This window comes from Amblyraja radiata, chromosome 20 (assembly GCF_010909765.2).
Source record: "Amblyraja radiata isolate CabotCenter1 chromosome 20, sAmbRad1.1.pri, whole genome shotgun sequence".
NCBI classification, from domain to species: Eukaryota; Metazoa; Chordata; class Chondrichthyes; order Rajiformes; family Rajidae; genus Amblyraja; species Amblyraja radiata.
In genome coordinates this window covers 42,306,260-42,325,810 of record NC_045975.1, presented here as the reverse complement: position 1 = coordinate 42,325,810, position 19,551 = coordinate 42,306,260, and the positions used below count along the sequence as shown (strand labels likewise).

General features: G+C 45.1%; 1 protein-coding gene across 1 annotated transcript in view; it reads left to right on the top strand.

The window, feature by feature from the left end:
• LOC116984349 (ethanolamine kinase 1-like) overlaps positions 1-19,551 on the top strand; it is a 331,741-nt gene that overhangs the window by 210,513 nt on the left and 101,677 nt on the right. The window contains exon 6 of the mRNA XM_033038497.1: positions 2,339-2,499. Within this exon, the coding sequence (XP_032894388.1) occupies positions 2,339-2,499 (161 nt within the window). The remainder of the gene's footprint in view (positions 1-2,338; positions 2,500-19,551) is intronic.

Sequence of the window (19,551 nt, the reverse complement as noted above, 5' to 3'; positions counted from 1 at the left end):
AATTGGCTCCATTGTAATCATGTATTGTCTTTCCACCAACTGGTTAGCACGCAACAAAAGTTTTTCACTGCAGCTTGGTACACGTGATAATAAATTAAAACTAAACCTTGTGCTAAAACTCAAACTAGTGGCAGTAAATGACATCTATTCTATTGAAATTAAGCAACTTAATTCCCCCTGGCAGTATACAGGCACTTTAAACAATCCTTTAAAAAATAGTTCATTAAAGGGGTGCCAGTTTTTTTCAACTGCAGTCTACTTTTCTTTTCCGCTTCTGATTTATCGACGTGATCAGCACTGCAGTCATTTTCAGAGAAGCTTCTGCAATGTAACATCGATGGCAGACTCCTCCTGTGGTAATCTGACGAGTCTGAAGAATGTTCTGAATCGTCACCTATTCTCTTTCTCCAGAGATGCTGAGTTACTGCAGCATTTTGTTTCTATCTCCTGTGATAACTCTCCTGCTCTGAATCTATTTCTGCTTGGAAAAGAGGGATGCAAAGTTATATGAAAGAAGGAATATGCCTATCCCATATGATAGAGTTACACAGCACAGAAACAGGGCCTTTGGCCCAACTTGTCCATGTCGACAAAGATGTCCCGTCCATGCTAGACTCACCTGCCTGTATTTGGCCCAAATCCCTCTAAACCGTTCCTATCCACATACCTGTCCAAATGTCTTTTAAATGCTGAAGATAGATAGTAATTCGGTGGGTCAGGCAGCATTCTGGAGGAAAATAATAGGGTCGGGACCCTTCTTCAGACTTAAAATGCTGCCTCAGCTACCTCCTCGGGCAACTTGTTCCATGTACCCACCACCCTCTGAGGGAAAAGGGTCTTAGAGCAATTAGTACTGGAAGAAACCGCAGACACACACAATGCATACTGACTCAGGATACCAGCTTTTGGCAAAATTAGCCAAGAGAGTATGTAAGAAGGAACTGTAGATGCTGGTTTACACCAAAGATAGACACAAAATGCTGGAGTAACTCAGAGGGTCAGGCAGCATCTTTGGAGAGAAGTAATAGATGACGTTTTGGATCGAGGTTCTGAAGAAGGGTCTCGACATGAAATGTTACCTATTTCCTTTCTCCAAAGATGCTGCCTGCCCGCTGAGTTACTCCAGCACTTTGTGTCTATCTTTAGCCAAGAGAGTCCCGATAGAAGTGTCTTGAGTGATATGTAGTGAAAACAGAACAATGAATGTTTTACTAGCTGCAGCATAGCATAGCATGTCCATAAATACTATAACACACAAATAATATATAATGATCAAAAATACAATGAATTAATAATATAGTAACCTTGAAGGCGAAAGCAGTGACAAATTATTTGTCTGAGGAAGGGTCCCGACCCAAAACATCACCTATCCATGTTCTCCAGAGATGCTTCCTGACCCGCTGAGTTACTCCAGCACTTTATGTCTTTTTTATGAAAGCCAGTATCTGCAGTCCTTAGTGTCGGCAATTAATTTAACTATTTGTTTAAATTTCATTCCACAGATTTCAGATTCTTACAGATACAAATATTCATTTTCACAATCTTCTTCTTGTCAGAGCTGAACACACTTCTCGGCATCTGCATACAATGATGCCTGTCTTGCGCTTCTTGTGCGTTACGGTGGAAAGATTGGTGGAAACAGGGCCGCGACGTGAACGCTCTTTCATTGACCCCATTTTCACAATGACTTTCATGTTTCAAGAGTCAAGAGTGTTTTATTGTCTATATGTCCCAAAACAGATCAATACATTTCTTACTTGCAGCAGCACAACAGAATATATAGTGCTATGTAAAACCGATAATAAACAACAAAAACAGGTTCAGTATGTATATGATAAATACAAATAGACAATAATAGTGCAAAAATAATGTCCCCAACACGATATAGTTTGGAGCCTATTTGGAGGTTATAATGTTTAATAGCCTGATGGTTGTAGGGAAGAAGCTGTTCTCTAGATTTAGAGATACATCTCTGACACAGGCCCTTCTGCACTGACCACTGAGTCTGCACTGACCAGCGATCACCCCGTACACTAGTTATGTCCTGCACACAAGGAACAATTTACAGAAGCCAATTGACTGACAAACCTGTATGTCTTTGGAGTGTGAGAGGAGCAAACAGCAACCGTGGTCAGGATGGAATCCGTGTCTTTCGCACTGTAAGGCAGTAATTCTACCGCTACGCCACAGTGCCACTCTAGAACTTGGATGTTACAGTTTTCAGGCTCCTATACTTTCTTCCTGTTGGCAGGAGTGAAATGACAGCGTGGACAGGGTGGTGTGGGCCAGAGTCGTAGATTATCAGACCGCAAGGTAAAGGGTGGTTCTTTCTTCGCAGGTGTCAGTGAATTGGACTTCAGCATGTACCCACCTCAGCAACTCCAGCTGGAGTGGTTGCGATCCTACCTGGAGATGTACAAAGCCTGCACTGGCCAGGACCCCGAGGTGACAGAACTGGAAGTGCAGAAGCTCTATGTACAAGCAAACAAATTTGCATTGGTGAGTAGTCAGTGCCTATTGCCAGTTTCATACCCGAGCACAGCACGCAAAAAGGAGATCCTTCTTCCCTGTGGCTATCAACTGTACAACTCCTCCCACTTCTGGCGTGGGGTGGACTGACTTCCCTCCACCACACCACACCCCACTCCACCCACCCCCCAATCTTTACACATTCCAAATCCTTACCACGCGTCACTTTCATTTCATGTTTCATGTATACTGTAGCGATGTTACGAAACTTACCTTCAGCGGTGCTGCAGTTCTGCCACTGGCCGTGTGCGCGACTTTGGCGCATTTGAGGGGGGGGGCGGGATTAAAATCCAGTTGTCTACTGCTTATCGGAGGCGGACTTCCTCGGGCTGCTAGCTGCTGAAGAATAATCGATCCGATTTCCGTTCCCGATTTTTTTTTTTAATCGCGAGACAATTTAATAATTAGATTAAAATAAAAAGCGATTTCTAACGCCCTCAATGCCTACAACGTGACGGGTGGCAAGAACGGGACAAAACAAAGGGTAAGTCGTATATTTTACATATAATCTTGCTTCTTCGGATGGCTTTAATCTAATTTTACATTGCGAAAATGTGATTTGGGCCCCATACGAACCGGCAGTGTTTTTTCTGCCGATATGAAGTTCAAATTCATCCAAAAAATGCAACGTTCCATTCGATCGCGTTCCAGAAAAACCCACTCGCAAGATGATTTAAACGCTCTTTTTTTTTTACAATCATGTCATAAGAGCATCTAAATTGTCTATATTGTGTGTTATTGTCTATCCATAGTCAATATTTTTATACTAAATATCAGTTTTAGTCCCATGTATTGGGCTGAAAAATAATAATTTTAATTATATTGAGTGGATATTTCTAGATTAATTTATGGGAATTAAACATTAAATTCCTTCCATCTGGCATGACAGTGAGATTTAAAAATCATGTTGTGAATCTTGTGTGAATGGGATTAGTTTATTATTTGGATACTTAGGCTATTTAAAAAATATATACTTTTCTTAAGAAATGGAATCTAACGACATTCTTAATGGGAAAGTAGTGGGCAAAAAGTAGTGGGAAGAAGGGTTTCGGCCTGAAACGTTGCCTATTTCCTTCACTCCATAGACGCTGCTGCACCCGCTGAGTTTCTCCAGCACTTTTGTCTACAGGCAGAAAGGCTTGTCATGCGTGGTTTGAAGAGCAAAAACTTGTAGTTTACAATGCCCAAATTGAAAAGTTGAGGAAAAACAAGGTGTACAGAGTTGCTTATTGGTTACAATCTGAGGAGTATGATGATGCTACTGATTATGATATGCCAATGTACCAGCTAGCAACTGATCTTCTCCATAAAGACTTGGTCTATTGCTAGAAATGTTGACAGCATATAATATTAAAGTTCTGACCTTGAGAATATCAAACTTTTGAATTTTCAAGGCAGTCTGGGTGTTTATTACTATTTCCGTCACAACGGTCAATTTTGTCATTAACTACATAGAAACATAGATAATAGGTGCAGGAGTAGGCCATTCGGCCCTTCGAGCCTGCACTGCCCTCAATATGATCATGGCTGATCATCCAACTCAGTATCCTGTACCTGCCTTCTCTCCATACCCCCTGATCCCTTTAACCACAAGGGCCACATCTAACTCCCTCTTAAATATAGCCAATGAACTGGCCTCAACTACCTTCTGCGGCAGAGAATTCCAGAGATTCACCACTCTCTGTGTGAAAAAAGTTTTCCTCATCTCGGTCCTAAAAGATTTCCCCCTTATCCTTAAACTGTGACCCCTTGTTCTGGACTTCCCCAACATCGGGAACAATCTTCCTGCATCTAACCTGTCCAACCACTAAAGAATTTTGTAAGTTTCTATAAGATCCCCCCTCAATCTTCTAAATTCTAGCGAGAACAAACCGAGTCTATCCAGTCTTTCTTCATATGAAAGTCCTGACATCCCAGGAATCAGTCTGGCGAACCTTCTCTGTACAGTCTGGCGAACCTTCTATTTGTGTGGGTAAGACCCTGTACAACTGCAGTAGAACCTCCCTGCTCCTATACTCAAATCCTTTTGCTATGAATGCTAACATACCATTCGCCTTCTTCACTGCCTGCTGCACCTGCATGCCTACTTTTAATGGCTGGTGTACCATGACACCCACGTCTCGTTGCATCTCCCCCTTTCCTAATCGGCCACCATTCAGATAATAGTCTACTTTCCTGTTTTTGCCACCAAAGTGGATAACCTCACATTTATCCACATTATACTGCATCTGCCATGCATTTGCCCACTCACCCAGCCTATCCAAGTCACCTTGCAGCCTCCTAGCATCCTCCACACAGCTAACACTGCCCCCCAGCTTCGTGTCATCCGCAAACCTGGAGATGTTGCATTCAATTCCCTCATCCAAATCATTAATATATATCGTAAATAGCTGGGGTCCCAGCACTGAGCCTTGCGGTACCCCACTAGTCACTGCCTGCCATTGTGAAAAGGACCCGTTTACTCCTACTCTTTGCTTCCTGTCTGCCAGCCAGTTCTCTATCCACATCAATACTGAACCCCCAATACCGTGTGCTTTAAAGTTGTATACTAATCTCTTATGTGGGACCTTGTCGAAAGCCTTCTGAAAGTCCAGATATAACGCATCCACCGGTTCTCCCTTATCCACTCTACTAGTTACATCCTCGAAAAATTCTATAAGATTCGTCAGACATGATTTACCTTTCATAAATCCATGCTGACTTTGTCCAATGATTTCACCACTTTCCAAATGTGCTGCAATCCCATCTTTAATAACTGATTCTAGCAGTTTCCCCACTACCGACGTTAGACTAACTGGTCTGTAATTCCCCGTTTTCTCTCTCCCTCCCTTTTTAAAAAGCGGGGTTACATTAGCTACCCTCCAATCCTCAGGAACTACTCCAGAATCTAAAAAGTTTTGAAAAATTATCACTAATGCATCCACTATTTCTGGGGCTACTTCCTTAAGTACTATGGGATGCAGCCTATCTGGCCCTGGGGATTTATCGGCCTTTAATCCATTCAATTTACCCAACACCACTTCCCGGCTAACCTGGATTTCACTCAGTTCCTCCATCTCATTTGACCCCTGGCCCCCTGCTATCTTCCTTAGTGAAGACAGAACCAAAGTAGTTATTCAATTGGTCTGCCATGTCCTTGTTCCCCATGATCAATTCACCCGTTTCTGACTGCAAGGGACCTACATTTGTTTTAACTAATCTTTTTCTGTTCACATATCTATAAAAGCTTTTGCAGTCAGTTTTTATGTTCCCAGCCAGTTTTCTTTCATAATCTATTTTCCCTTTCCTAATTAAGCCCTTTGTCCTCCTCTGCTGGACTGAATTTCTCCCAGTCCTCTGGTAGGCTGCTTTTTCTGACTAATTTGTATGCTTCATCTTTTGTTTTGATACTATCCCTGATTTCCCTTGTTATCCACAGATGCACTACCTTCCCTGATTTATTTTTTTGCCAAACTGGGATGAACAATTATTGTAGTTCCATGCAGTCTTTAAATGCCTTCCATTGCATATCCACCGTCAACCCATTAAGAATCAATCGCCAGTCTATCTTGGCCAATTCACGTCTCATACCTTCAAAGTTACCTTTCTTTAAGTTCTGAATTAACAATGTCACTCTCCATCCTAATGAAGAACTCAACCATATTATGGTCACTCTTGCCCAAGGGGCCACGCACAACAAGACTGCTAACTAACCCTTCCTCATTACTCAATACCCAATTAGAATAGCCTGCTCTCTCATTGGTTCCTCTACATGTTGGTTTAGAAAACTATCCTGCATACATTCCAAGAAATCCTCTTCCTCAGCACCCTTGCCAATTTGATTCACCCAATCTATATGTAGATTGAAGTCACCCATTATAACTGTTTTACCTTTGTTGCACGCATTTCTAATTTCCTGTTTGATGCCATCCCCAACTCCACTACTACTGTTAGGTGGCCTGTACACAACTCCCACTAGCGTTTTCTACCCCTTAGTGTTTCGCAGCTCTACCCATATCGATTCCACATCCTCCAAGCTAATGTCCTTCCTTTCTATTGCGTTAATCTAGTCTCTAACCAGCAACGCTACCCCACCTCCTTTCCCTTTCTGTCTATCCCTCCTGAATATTGAATATCCCTGGATGTTCAGCTCCCAGCCTTGGTCACCCTGGAGCCATGTCTCCGTGATCCCAACTATATCATAGTCATTAATAGCTATCTGCACATTCAACTCATCCACCTTATTACGAATGCTCCTTGCATTGAGACACAAAGCCTTCAGGCTTGTTTTTACAACACTCTTACCCCTTATACAATTATGTTGAAAAGTGGCCCTTTTTGATTTTTGCCCTGGATTTGTCTGGCTGCCACTTTTATTTTTCACCTTGCTACCTATTGCTTCTACCCTCATTTTACACCCCTCTGTCTCTACGCTCACACATTTAAGAAACCCTTTCCCTTTAACTCCATCCTCAACTATCCCATTCAACACCCCACCCCCCTTATTCAGTTTAAAACCACCCATGTAGCAGTGGCAAACCTGCCTGCCAGAATCCTGGTCCACCACCTGTTAAGATGCAATCCGTCCCTTTTGTACAGTTCCCCCTTACCCCAAAACAGATCCCAGTGATCTAAGAATCTAAATCCCTGCCCGTGCACCAGTTCCTCAGCCACACATTGAGGTCCCGTATCACCCTGTTCCTGCTCTCGCCAGCACGAGGAACTGGAAGCAAACTGGAGATAACAACCCAGGAGGTCCTGCTTTTCAGCATTTTTCCGAGCTCTCTAAAGTCACGCTGCAGAATATTCATTCCCTTCTTTCCAACATCGTTTGTGCCGACATGCACTACCACTTCCGGCTGTTCACCTTCGCCCTTGAGGATTTTCTGCACTCTGTCCGTGACATCCTGGATCCTGGCACCAGGAAGGCAGCACACCATCCTCGAATCCCGTCTGTTGCCGCAGAAACTCCTGTCCGTACCTCTCACAATTAGGTAATTAACTAATCATATGCTTTAATTTCAGGTCATCCAAGTAAGATGGTTTATATTTGATTCAGAATGCTTCAATCTATAATAGCAGAAAATTTCATTCAGTTCTCTTGATTTTTAAGAGAGTTATGGGCTTTTGACTGTCCTCGATCACAGCTTTTGTGTTAAGTCAATGGAAAAGCAATAGGGAACAAGATGCTAATTTCCGAGTATGAAAATGGCCATAACTTTTTTAATACTGAAGATATGAAAGTGAATTAGGTGTCAAATTAAACTTCTTTTTATGCTTTATCTGATGGGAAAAATTGCAGACTTGATTTTTATAATCTCAAAATGTTGTAACATTGCTACATACTGTAGTGTTTTATGACTGTTGGCGGACCAATGTCCCTCCTGGGATAAATAGAGTTCCATCATATCGTATCCGATCGTGTAAAGAGAGACTGACTTTAAGATAGGAATCAATGGCTTCTGCAATGCCATAGTGTGATGTGCAGGGCAAGCCATTGTTGCTCATTGCAGACCATTACGGAGTTCTTGTAGGCTGCCGCACAACATTTGTGTCTTGCTGCTCGGTTCTGTCACGCTATTATAATGATTCGGTAAAATGGCACAGCTTCTGGCAACCTCACAGCGCCAGAGATCCCGGTTCGATCCTGATCTCGGGTGCTGTCTGTGCAGAGTTTACACGTTCTCCCTGTGACCACATGTTTCTTCCAGGTGCCCCGGTTTCTTCCCACATCACAAAGACATGCAGGTTTGTAAGTTAAATGGCCCTCTGTAAATTGGCCTCTAGTGTCTAGGGAGTGGATGAGAAAGTGGGATAGAATAGAACAAATGTGAACGGGCGAATTTCAACAATTTAGGTCCCTGTTTGTCGTCGTCCGTTCCACCGTATAAAGGTAAAATAATTATTATAATGGTTGGAGGGGGAACTATTTATATTGTGTGAAAATATTGAATAAAGCTTCCCCAAGTCCTATCAAATTTAACCAAGGGTTCAACAACGTCACTCTTCATTTTTTCTAAATTTAAACATTTAGACATTTATTTTAGTGTCATGTTCAACACAGACAGTGTGAACCGAAGGGCCTATTCCTGAGGTGTACTGTTCATAGAAATATAAAATATAGGTGCAGGAGTAGGCCATTCAGCCCTTCGAGCTAGCACCGCCAGCCAATATGATCAAGATTCAAGATCAAGATTCAATTTAGTTGTCACATGTGCCATTTAAGGTACCATACAGCCATACTAAGTAAAAAGCAACAAGACACACAGCACATAAAATAAAGTTTAACATAAACATCCACCACAGTGGAATCAACATTCCCCGCTGTGATTGAAGGCAATAAAGTTCAGTCATCTTCCTCCTTTCTTTACCCGTGTCCGGGGCCTTTGAACGGGGCCCATTGCCGACGTTCCGCTGTTCAAGCCCTCTCGTCGGGATGATTGAAACTCCGTCGTCGGGATGATCGAAACTCCGTCGTCGGGATGATCGAAGCTCCGGCCTCGGGATGAATCGGAACACTCCGCGACATGTAGCTCCCGAGTCAGTCAATTCTTACCGGAGACCGCTGCTTCATGGTGTTAAAGTCCACAGGCCCCGCGGTCGGAGCTCCAACACTGGCCGCGATCCTCAGCCAAAGATCCCAGGCTCATCCAAAATCAATACCCTGTTCATGCTTTCTCCCCCATCCCTTAATTCCATTAGCCCTAAGAGCTATATCTAACTCTCTCGTGAAAACATGCAGTGAATTGGCCTCCACTGCCTTCTGTGGCAGAGAATTCCACAGATTCACAACTCTCTGGGTGAAAAAGTTTTCCTCATCTCAGTCGTAAATGGCCGACCCCTTATTCGTAAACTGTGACCCCTGGTTCTGGACTCACCCAACATCGGGAACGTTTTTCCTTCTACGTTCTACATGACGTACACAGCTACAAATGATCTCATCAAACTCACAGTTCGAATCAGCGTATAGAAGTTGGGAGGTCATGTTGCAGTTGTATAAGACGTCGGTGAGACCACATTTAGAGTATTGTGTTCAGTTCTGGGCACCATGATATAGGAAAGATAATGTCACGTTTGAAAGGGTTCAGAGAAGATTTACGAGGATGTTGCCTGGACTAGAGGGTGCGAGCTTGTAGCAGCACCTAGTGGCGGCCTGGGGAATCACAAACCCTCGTTATTGGCTGGCGCCGTCACGTGATGGCGGGAGTATTTTCGCGGGCTTTTGGTAAAGCATCCATTCAAGCTCCACCCTGGTCGAATGAGCTTCATTAATTTGGCTGTTTAAAACTCGTTCGAGTAAATCGCTGTATTATCGTGAAAAATAAAGAATTTTACTTTACTCGATCGTCTCGACTCGCCAAACTGGTGACCCCGTCAGTCCGATCATTTATTCGGACTTTGATCATGCAAGCCGCCGCTAACCCCGACGCCCAGCTTCACCAGCAAAACGCCGTGGGCCTGAAACTGCCTGTTTTCTGGGCGAAGCAGCCTCAAGTGTGGTTCACCCACATTGACGCCCAATTCCACCTCCAAAATATCGTCGCAGATGCCACCCGATATTTCTACGTGGTCGGAGCGCCTAGCCAAGAAACGGCCACCCGGTTGCTGCCCTACCTGCACGATCCTCCAGTAATTGGCAAGTACGAGGGCATCAAGGCGCTGCTGCTCCGCACTTTTTGGCTCAGCCGCCGCGATCACGCCGCCCGCCTGCTCCATATGGACGGCCTCGGCGATCGGAAGCTGTCCGCGCTCATGAGCGAGATGCTCGCTCTGTTGGACGGCCACCGACCCTGCCTGATGTTCGAGGTCAGACTTCGCCGACTCCCTGCAGCTTGCCGAAAGGGCCGACGAACAGTGGCTCGCCCAGCTCGCCTATCAATCGGGTGTCCGCGTCCATGCACCAGCAGCCTCGCAGAGACATCTAACCATCCGCTGCCGTCGCCGCGCCGCAACCACCCGCCGGAGACTGGGGTAGGCGCCAGCGGTGCTACTACCACCAACGCTGGGGTGCCGAGGCCCGATGATGCCGCGCCCCCTGCTCGTTTGCGGGAAATGCCTCGGCCGATCGTTAGTAGAGGATATCGTGATCGGCCAGAATCACCGCCTCTACGTTCGGGACTGCCATTCCTGACTTTGCTTCCAAGTGGACTCTGGGGCCATCGTGAACATCCTTCCCCCGACTGGACTGGATACCGATGCCGGTAAGCTGACCGCCGTCAACAGTAGCACCATCGGCATGTATGGCACGTGGACTCTTTCCCTCATCTTTGACTCCCGCCCATATTCCTGGACTTTTACCGTCGTGGACGTGGCCCAACCGTTGCTGGGAGCCAATTTCCTCCGGGCCTTTTCGCTTCTGGTGGACGTGTGGGTGTCACCGATAGCTATAGGGACAGGTTGAGTAGGCTGTGTATTACTTGGAGCACAGGAGGATGAGGGGGATTCTTATAGAGGTGTATAAAATCATGAGAGGAATAGATCGGGTAAATGCACAGAATTTCTTGCACAGAGTAGGGGAATCGAGGACCAGAGGACATAGGTTAAAGGTGAAGGGGAAAAGATTTAATAGGAATCTGAAGGATAACTTTTTCACACAAAGGGTGGTGGGTGTATGGAACAAGCTGCCAGAGGAGGCCGTTGAGGCTGGGACTATCCCAACATTTAAGAAACAGTTGGACAGGTACATGAATAGGACAGGTTTGGAGGGATATGGACCAAACACAGGCAAGTGGCACAAGTGTAGCTGGGACATTGTTTGTCGGAGTGGGCAAGGTTGGCCGAAGGGCCTGTTTTCACACTGTATCACTCTATGCCTCTATGAATGCAGGGATATGCATCATGTGCAAGCACTAGAGATTAGTTTAACAGCATCGTGTATGGCACAGAAATTGTGGGACAAAGGGCCTGTTCCCGTGGGCAAATCTGCCTCATTGAGTTCAAGAAACATTGGACTATATATTTACGCATCAGGGCTTACAGTGAGTGCCGAGAGTAAAAATGTCAGCAAACTTCCCCAGCAAGGAATTAATGAGGTGGTGGGTCGAATGGTGTCAAGTCAAACTTCAGAAGCCACAGCAATGAGCAGCACCTGGGCACTGGGGCTCTGGTAGCGAAAAGCAAATAGGACCTGTGCCTAACTTGATTCACTCAATAATTGAATTGACTTCCTGGGCAAAATCAAAGAAGAACACAAATGCAAGCTCTGCCAATCCGATGAATTAATTTGGAAATAATGAACTGCAGATGCTGGTTTACCAAAAAAAAACACAGTGTTTCCGGACAACATCTCTGGAGGGCGGCACAGTGGCGCAGCGGTAGAGTTGCTGCCTCACAGCGCCAGAGACCTAGGTACGATCCCGAATACAGGTGCTGTCTGTACGGAGTTTGTACGTTCCCCCAGTGACCTGTGTGGGTTTTTTTCCGATATCTTTGGTTTCCTCCCACTCTCAAAAGGCGCACAGGTTAACTGGCCTGGTATAAATGTAAATTGTCCTCATTGTGTGTAGGATAGTGTTAATGGTGCTGGTCGGTGCAGACTCGGTGATCCGAAGGGCCTGTTTCCATGCTGTATCTCTAAACTAAGCTAAACTAAACTAAACATGGATAGATGACATTGTGGGTCAGGACCCTTCTTCCTACGATCTCAAACATCACCTGTCCATGTTTTCCAGAGATGCTGCCTGACCCAATGAGTTACTCCAGCGCTTTGTGAATTTTTTTGTAAACCGGCATCAGCAGTTCCTTGTGTCGACTTCTTGGGCAAGATGATCATAGGAACTGAACAATGGAGCCATTTGAGGAACAGCTGCGTCTGGTTTTTGGATGGGATGAATTAGGGTGAACTAGTCAACTGCGTTCATCCATGCCTTGCCTGTGAGAGTCATTGATTCAGTAATCCTCAGAGGAGATACTTATCTGTGACTACCTGATAATGAGTCTGATTTCTTCCATAGTCTGAGGGCACAGATTTTGAGAATGCGGTAATAATTAGATCTCAACCTAACTCACCAGACAATAGCTACACTCGTTCTTTTATATCATTCTCCTGTTGTGCAAGGTGCAGCTCCTAATCTGAGCACTGGGAATTGAGGGTCGCAAGATCCATCTTTAATTGCCAAGTGAAAATCTATTAATCTCGGAGAAACAGATGCAAATATAGAAAGGCAGCCTTGCTGCAGTATAGTCTCTGAGAGACCCTTCTCAATTCAGCCAGACCACACGAGTGCCGCACAACGTTGCCTTTGTCTGTCACCGATATGGATGCGGTCCCATCCCCTGCAGCCCACTATCATTAAATATCATTGTTTCTCCTGCGCCATCGCACAGAACTGCACATTTTTGGCAGAGTAACTGATAGTCATGGACTCACACAGCACGCAAACAGGTCCTTCGGCCCACTTGCCCATGCCGACCGAGAGATTAGTACCCGAGATGGACCTGGCTGTGTCCAACACTTTGTAATCTCCATCATTGCTGGGATTTTGAGTTGCTGAACCAGGTCTTGTTGCACCCATCAATATTCTCTCTAACATACTTAGTTTAAGTTTAAGAGAATATTTGTCAACATACTAATCTCCTCAACCTTCCAAGGAAGTAGAGGCGTTGATGGCCTTACTTTATGATTGCATCAATGTGCTGGGTCCAGGATAGATCTTCGGAGATATGCACGCCCAGGAACTTGAAGTTGTTGACTCTCTCCACCCCCCCACCCAACTAAATAATTGTAGCACAAAGACATAAGCATTAATTATTTCAGAATACATAAAACAGCACAGCGCAAGAACAGGCCCTTCGGCCCACAATGTGCAGAATATGATATCAAAACCAACACCTGCCTGTATATAATCCATATCCCTCCATATCCATGTGCCCATGTACTCACTCTATACTCATGACTGCGTAGCTGGTCACAGTGCGAACTCCATCATCAAGTTCGCTGACGACACCACTGTTGTGGGACGTATCACTGAGGGGGATGAGTCAGAGTATAGAAGAGAGATCAAGCAACTGTCCATATGGTGCCAGCGCAATAACCTGGCCCTCAACACCAGCAAAACCAAGGAACTGATTGTGGACTTTGGAAGGAGTAGGATGGGGACCCACAGCCCCGTTTAGATGGTTGAAAGGGTCAAGAGCTTCAAATTCCTGGGCGTGGACATCTCTGAAGATCTTTCCTGGTCCGAGAACACTAATGCAATTATCAAGAAAGCTCATCTGCGCCTCTACTTCCTGAGAAGATTATGGGGAATTGGTATGTCAAGGAGGACTCTCTCTAACTTCTACAGGTGCACAGTAGAGAGCATGCTGACCGGTTGCATCGTGGCTTGGTTCGGCAACTTGAGCGCCCTGGAGCGGAAAAGACTACAAAAAGTAGTAAACACTGCCCAGTCCATCATCGGCTCTGACCACCCTTCCATCGAGGGGATCTTTCACAGTCGTTGCCTCAAAAAGGCTGGCAGCATCATCAAAGACCCACACCATCCTGGCCACACACTCATCTCCCTGCTAACTTCAGGTAGAAGGTACAGGAGCCTGAAGACTGCAACAACCAGGTTCAGGAATAGATACTTCCCCACAGCCATCAGGCTATTAAACCTGGCTCGGACAAAACTCTGATTATTAATAACCATTATCTGTTATTTGCACTTTATCAGTTTATTTATTCATGTGTGTATATATTTATATTATGGTATATGGACACACTGATCTATTTTGTAGTCAATGCCTACTATGTTCTGTGTGCTGAAGCAAAGCAAGAATTTCATTGTCCTATCGGGGACACATGACAATAAACTCACTTGACTTGACTATCCAAAAGTCTCTCAAATACAATACAATACAATACAATACCTTTTATTGTCATTTGAACCTCACATGAGGTTCAAACGAAATTTGGTTTCTGCAGCCATACAAAAAAAGAACCAAGACACACACCAACACAATTCAATTCACATAAACATCCATCACAGCGAGTCCTCCTCACTGTGATGGAAGGCAAAACTTAAACATATCTCTCCCCTGCACTCCCCTCTCCCCCCCATGTCAGAGTCAAAGACAGAGTCAAAGCCCCCGGCGGGCGATGTTAAATGTCCCGCAGCCATTAAAGCCACGCCGGGTGATGCAAGGCCACGCACCGGGTCTTGGTGTTGGAGCCCCGGCGGGCTCTTGGTGTTGGAGCCCCGGCGGGCGCTCACAAAGTCCCGCGGCCATTCCAAGCCGCGCGGGGCGGTGATGTAGGCCCCGCTCCAGGTAATCTTCAACCCCGCAACTCGGGCGGGAGAAGTCGCCGCTGCGGAAGCCCCGAAAAGCGGTCTCCCACCAGGGACCCGCGGGCTCCCGGCATCACTGTCCACAGACCTGCGGTAGGAGCCTCCGAAGCTCCGGGTGTCGGGTCACAGCAGCGCTCCACCACAGCTACACCCGCTCCGGACTCGGCCAGCTCCATGATGGTGAGTAAATCCGCAGCTCCGCGACTGGAGCCCCAGGTCATTCCTGTTGGAGGCCGCTCCACGTTGCAGCCCCAACGACAACGGAGACCCGACAAAGAAAAGGTCGGGTCTCCCATGCAGGGGAAAGACCTTAAAGTTCCCCCACCCCACCCCACCCCCACACACATACCCCGACAAAAAAAACAATAAAAACTACATAGAACAAGACAGAAAACAATAAAAAGACAGACGATCACCCACCACCCTCTGTGTAAAATAAACATTTATCCTTTAAATGTTTCCCCTCTCAACTTAAAGCGTTGCCCTCTAATTCTTTTATTTGTCATCGTGGGGAAAAGGTTCTGACTGTCTACCCTACCTATGCCTCTCATGATGTTTTCTCAATGGTTCAATGGTGCTTTACTGTCACATGGATGAAGTGGAAATGCACAGTAAAATTCCTTATCTTTCAACCAGTCCAGTAGAGTATCACGATACCATCGCCAATTAGCAATTGTACTGAAGTAGTCAACAGAGCCTGCATGCAAGACACCACTAAAGTTTTGGATCAGGAGCCCTCCGACCTAACTCCTGCCAGGTGCAATAGCTGCAACCTCCCAAAGATGATGCCAGATGTAGAAGAGCCTATGACCGCAGATGCATAGCACTTGAGTCCAGAGCCCAATCCACCAGCACAAGTGCTGAAAGTCTGCCTCCAGGATAAAAGCAGAAGGTGACAACACAGGGCGCTGTCTTTTGACATTGCCACGTTTAATACAGCTTAATGGCTTCCCGAAATGCATGGAAACATCACTGAAGAGAGACATTTGGATCTTCAAAAACGGAAAGCAATGAAAGCTCTGAATAAAACACATTTCACTTATGGGAAAGGTTGCTAAGCAACTTGCTTTTTACCTTTGGCGACAAAGGGAGGCAGGACAAAGAGGTTCTTTCTTTCCAGCAGTGGCCTTAAACCTTTCCAACACTAATTCATCAGGTTGGCTGTTGTTACTTTGTGAATGCTCCTGACCACTGTACATCTTGCACAAGGCTCGTTAGATTGAATGGTGACTAAACATAAAGCCTCTCCATTATCTCTTATCACAAAATGTAGCAGACTAGGATGCCAAGTGCAATGCTCACTTAAGGCTCTCTTTATCATGAAAGGCACAAAGTGATATTTATGAAGCTCTGCCAAATAGCCATTCTACTTTTGTTGCCTTTATTTTCCTTTCTACATATCACTGTAATAGAACTGCATTGAGTTTTACATCTCGACTAGTGTGTTCCTTCCAGAGAATTCAAGTCCATTATGATTTGTAAATAGTGCACATCTTGTACAATTTACGAAGGACAACATCCCACTCTCTCATCCACTCCCCTCGCACGAGGAGACAATTTAGAGAGGGCCAATTAACCTGCAACCCACCACCTCTTTGGGACGTGGGAGGAAACGGTAGCACCCGGAGGAAACCCACTTGGGCACAAGGAGAAGGTGCAAACTCCACACACACAGATAGCACCCGAGGTCAGGCAGTTTTATTAAAGTGAAATGTAGAAATGAGAATAATAATAATAATAATAATAATGGAAGGGATTTATATAGCGCCTTTCTAATACTCAAGGCGCTTTACATCGCATTATTCATTCACTCCTCAGTCACACACGGTGGTGGTAAGCTACTTCTGTAGCCACAGCTGCCCTGGGGCAGACTGACGGAAGCGTGGCTGCCAATCTGCGCCTACGGCCCCTCCGACCACCACCAATCACTCACACACATTCACACACATTCACACACAGAATAAAGTTAACGAAAGAAGATAGAAACAAACAGCTGGAGTAACTCAGTGGGCCAGTCGAGTCAGAGATGCTGTCTGACCCGCTGAGTTACTCCAGCTTTTTGTGTCTATCATTGGTTTAAGTCAGCATCCGCAATTCTTTCCTACACACTAACAAACGAAGATATCGTTCTGGCAGCATCTCTTGTACCTGTTTCCAACTGAGTGAAAGGTTTTCAACAATCTCCTGTGCTGGACGTTTGACTAATTCCAGGAGCAACATTTAAAACTAATCAATAATATCACCAATAATGGAGATATTCTACAAACATCTACTGTGTATTAAATCACATGGTGTGTGTGAACTCTTTTGAGAATAGAATCTTGTACATCTGATGAACAGTGCAGGATGAACCCATTTTGCACACTTTGCCCTGTGATTCCTATGCAGTACGACTGTCTGAAGAAGGGTCTCAGCCCGAAACGTCACCCATTCCTTTTCTGCAGAGATGCTGCCTGTCCCGCTGAGTTACTCCAGCATTTTGTGTCTATCTTTGGTGTAAACCAGCATCTGCAGTTCCTTCCTGGATGAATCCACTTCCCCACCATGGAGGAAGGAACTGCAGATGCTGATTTATACAGAAGATATATACTGTCCACCCCCACATTTGGTCTCTAGCCTTGTTGAGTGCAATAGAGTCATAGAGTGATACAGTGTGGAAACAGGCCCTTCAGCCCAACTTGCCCACACCGGCCAACATGTCCCAGCTACACTAGTCCCATCTGTTTGGTCCATATCCCTCCAAATCTGTCCTATCCATGCACCTGTCTAACTGTTTATTAAATGATGGGATAGTCCCTGTCTCAACTACCTCCTCTGGCAGCTTGTTCCATACACCCACCACCCTTTGTGTGAAAAGGTTACCCCTTATATTCCTATTAAATCTTCTCTCCTTCACTTTAAACCTATGTCCTCTGGTCCTTGATTCCCCTACTCTGGGCAAGAGATTCTGGACATCTCTTGTGCAGACTTTAGGATAGTTACATGGATATACAAGGAATGGAGGGATATGGATTATATGCAGGTAGATGTTGTTTTGACATCATATTCAGCACAGACATTGTGGGCAGTAGTGTTTTATATATTCTGAAATCATAATGCTTATGTCTTTGTGTTATATTTATCTAGCGCAGACCCTCTAGTCCTTGCAACACCCTCGTAAATCTTCTCTGTACTCTTTCCAGCTTGACAACATCTTTCCTATAATATGGTGCCCAGAAGTGAACACAATACTCTAAATGCGGCCTCACCAACATCTTATACAACTGCAACATGACCCCCCAACCTCTATACTCAATACTCTGACTGATGAAGGCCAATGTGCTTCCGAGTATTTTTCAAAAGCAACATGATTGCTGCCTCCACACCAGCCCCTTCAGACAGTGCGATCCCGAGCTCAGCCACTGTTGGTTAATCAATTAGTTACACAATCAATGCATCGCTCTGGGCTTTTAAAAACATTTCAGGTCTGTCGCTATTGATTGAGTGCTCTAATGCATTTGTTATACCTTATGCGGAGGATAAACTTAGAAATTATATTACAGAACGCGTCAGTGATCTGAGTGAAAGCTCTAGGAACATGCCAGCAAATACTCTGTGGCAGATGAGAAACTTTGTAGTTAATTAAAGAATTTGGAATAAGACTAAAATTACTGGATTGTCATCAAATTCATATATGTCTGAAGAAGGGCCCTGACCCAAAACATCACCCATTCTCTTTCTCCAAAGATACTGCCTGACCTACTGAGTTGCTCCAGCACTTTGTGTCTATCTTTGGTATAAACCAGCATCTGCAGTTCATGTTCATAAGTAATAGGGGCAGAATTAGGCCATTCGGCCCATCAAGTCTACGCCATTCAATCGTGGCTGGTCTATCCCTCCCTCTCAACCCCATTACATAGATACATAGATACATAGAGAGTAGGTGTAGGAGTAGACCATTTGGCCCTTCGAGCCAGCATCGCCATTCAATGTGATCATGGCTGATCATCCACAAGCTGTACCCCGTTCCTGCCTTCTCCCCATAACCCCTGACACCCATACTAATCAAGAATCTATCTATCTCTGCCTTAAATATATCTTCTGACTTTGCCTCCAAATCCTTCTGTGGCAATGAAATCCACAGATTCACCACCCTCTGACTAAAGAAATTCCTCCTCATCTCCTTCCGAAAAGAACGTCCTTTGATTCTGAGGCTATGACCTCTAGTCCTAGACCCTCCCAAGAGTGGAAACATCCTCTCCACATCCACTCTTTCCAAGCCTTTCACTATCATGTATGTTTCAATGAGGTTCTCATCATTCTTCTGAACTCCAGTGAGTACAGGCCCAGTGCTGTCAAATGCTCATGAAATTGTCTTAACATTTAATTAGGTTTACTAATGCAATTCAAGGAAATTGATATTCTATTCATATCCATGATGTATTCCACTCCAGAGGCAAGGTTGCGTTTTGGACAAATAACTATGTTCTGAAATAGCGAGGCTGTTACTCAGTATTCCCAAGTCTCCATGCCACACCCATGACCCTTTGGAGATTTCTGTCTAATCGAGAAAGTTGTTCCCACAGATTCGACTACCAGCAACATGACATGGTCTCAATATCAGGACCATACTATCCAGCAAATAGACACAAAAAGCTGGAGTAACTCAGCGGGCCAGGCAGTATCTCTGGAGAGAACAAATTGGTGACGTTTCAGGTCGAGCCCTTTCTTCAGACTCAACGCGTAATGTTAGCTATTCCTTTTCTCCAGAGATGCTGTCTCACCCATTGAGTTA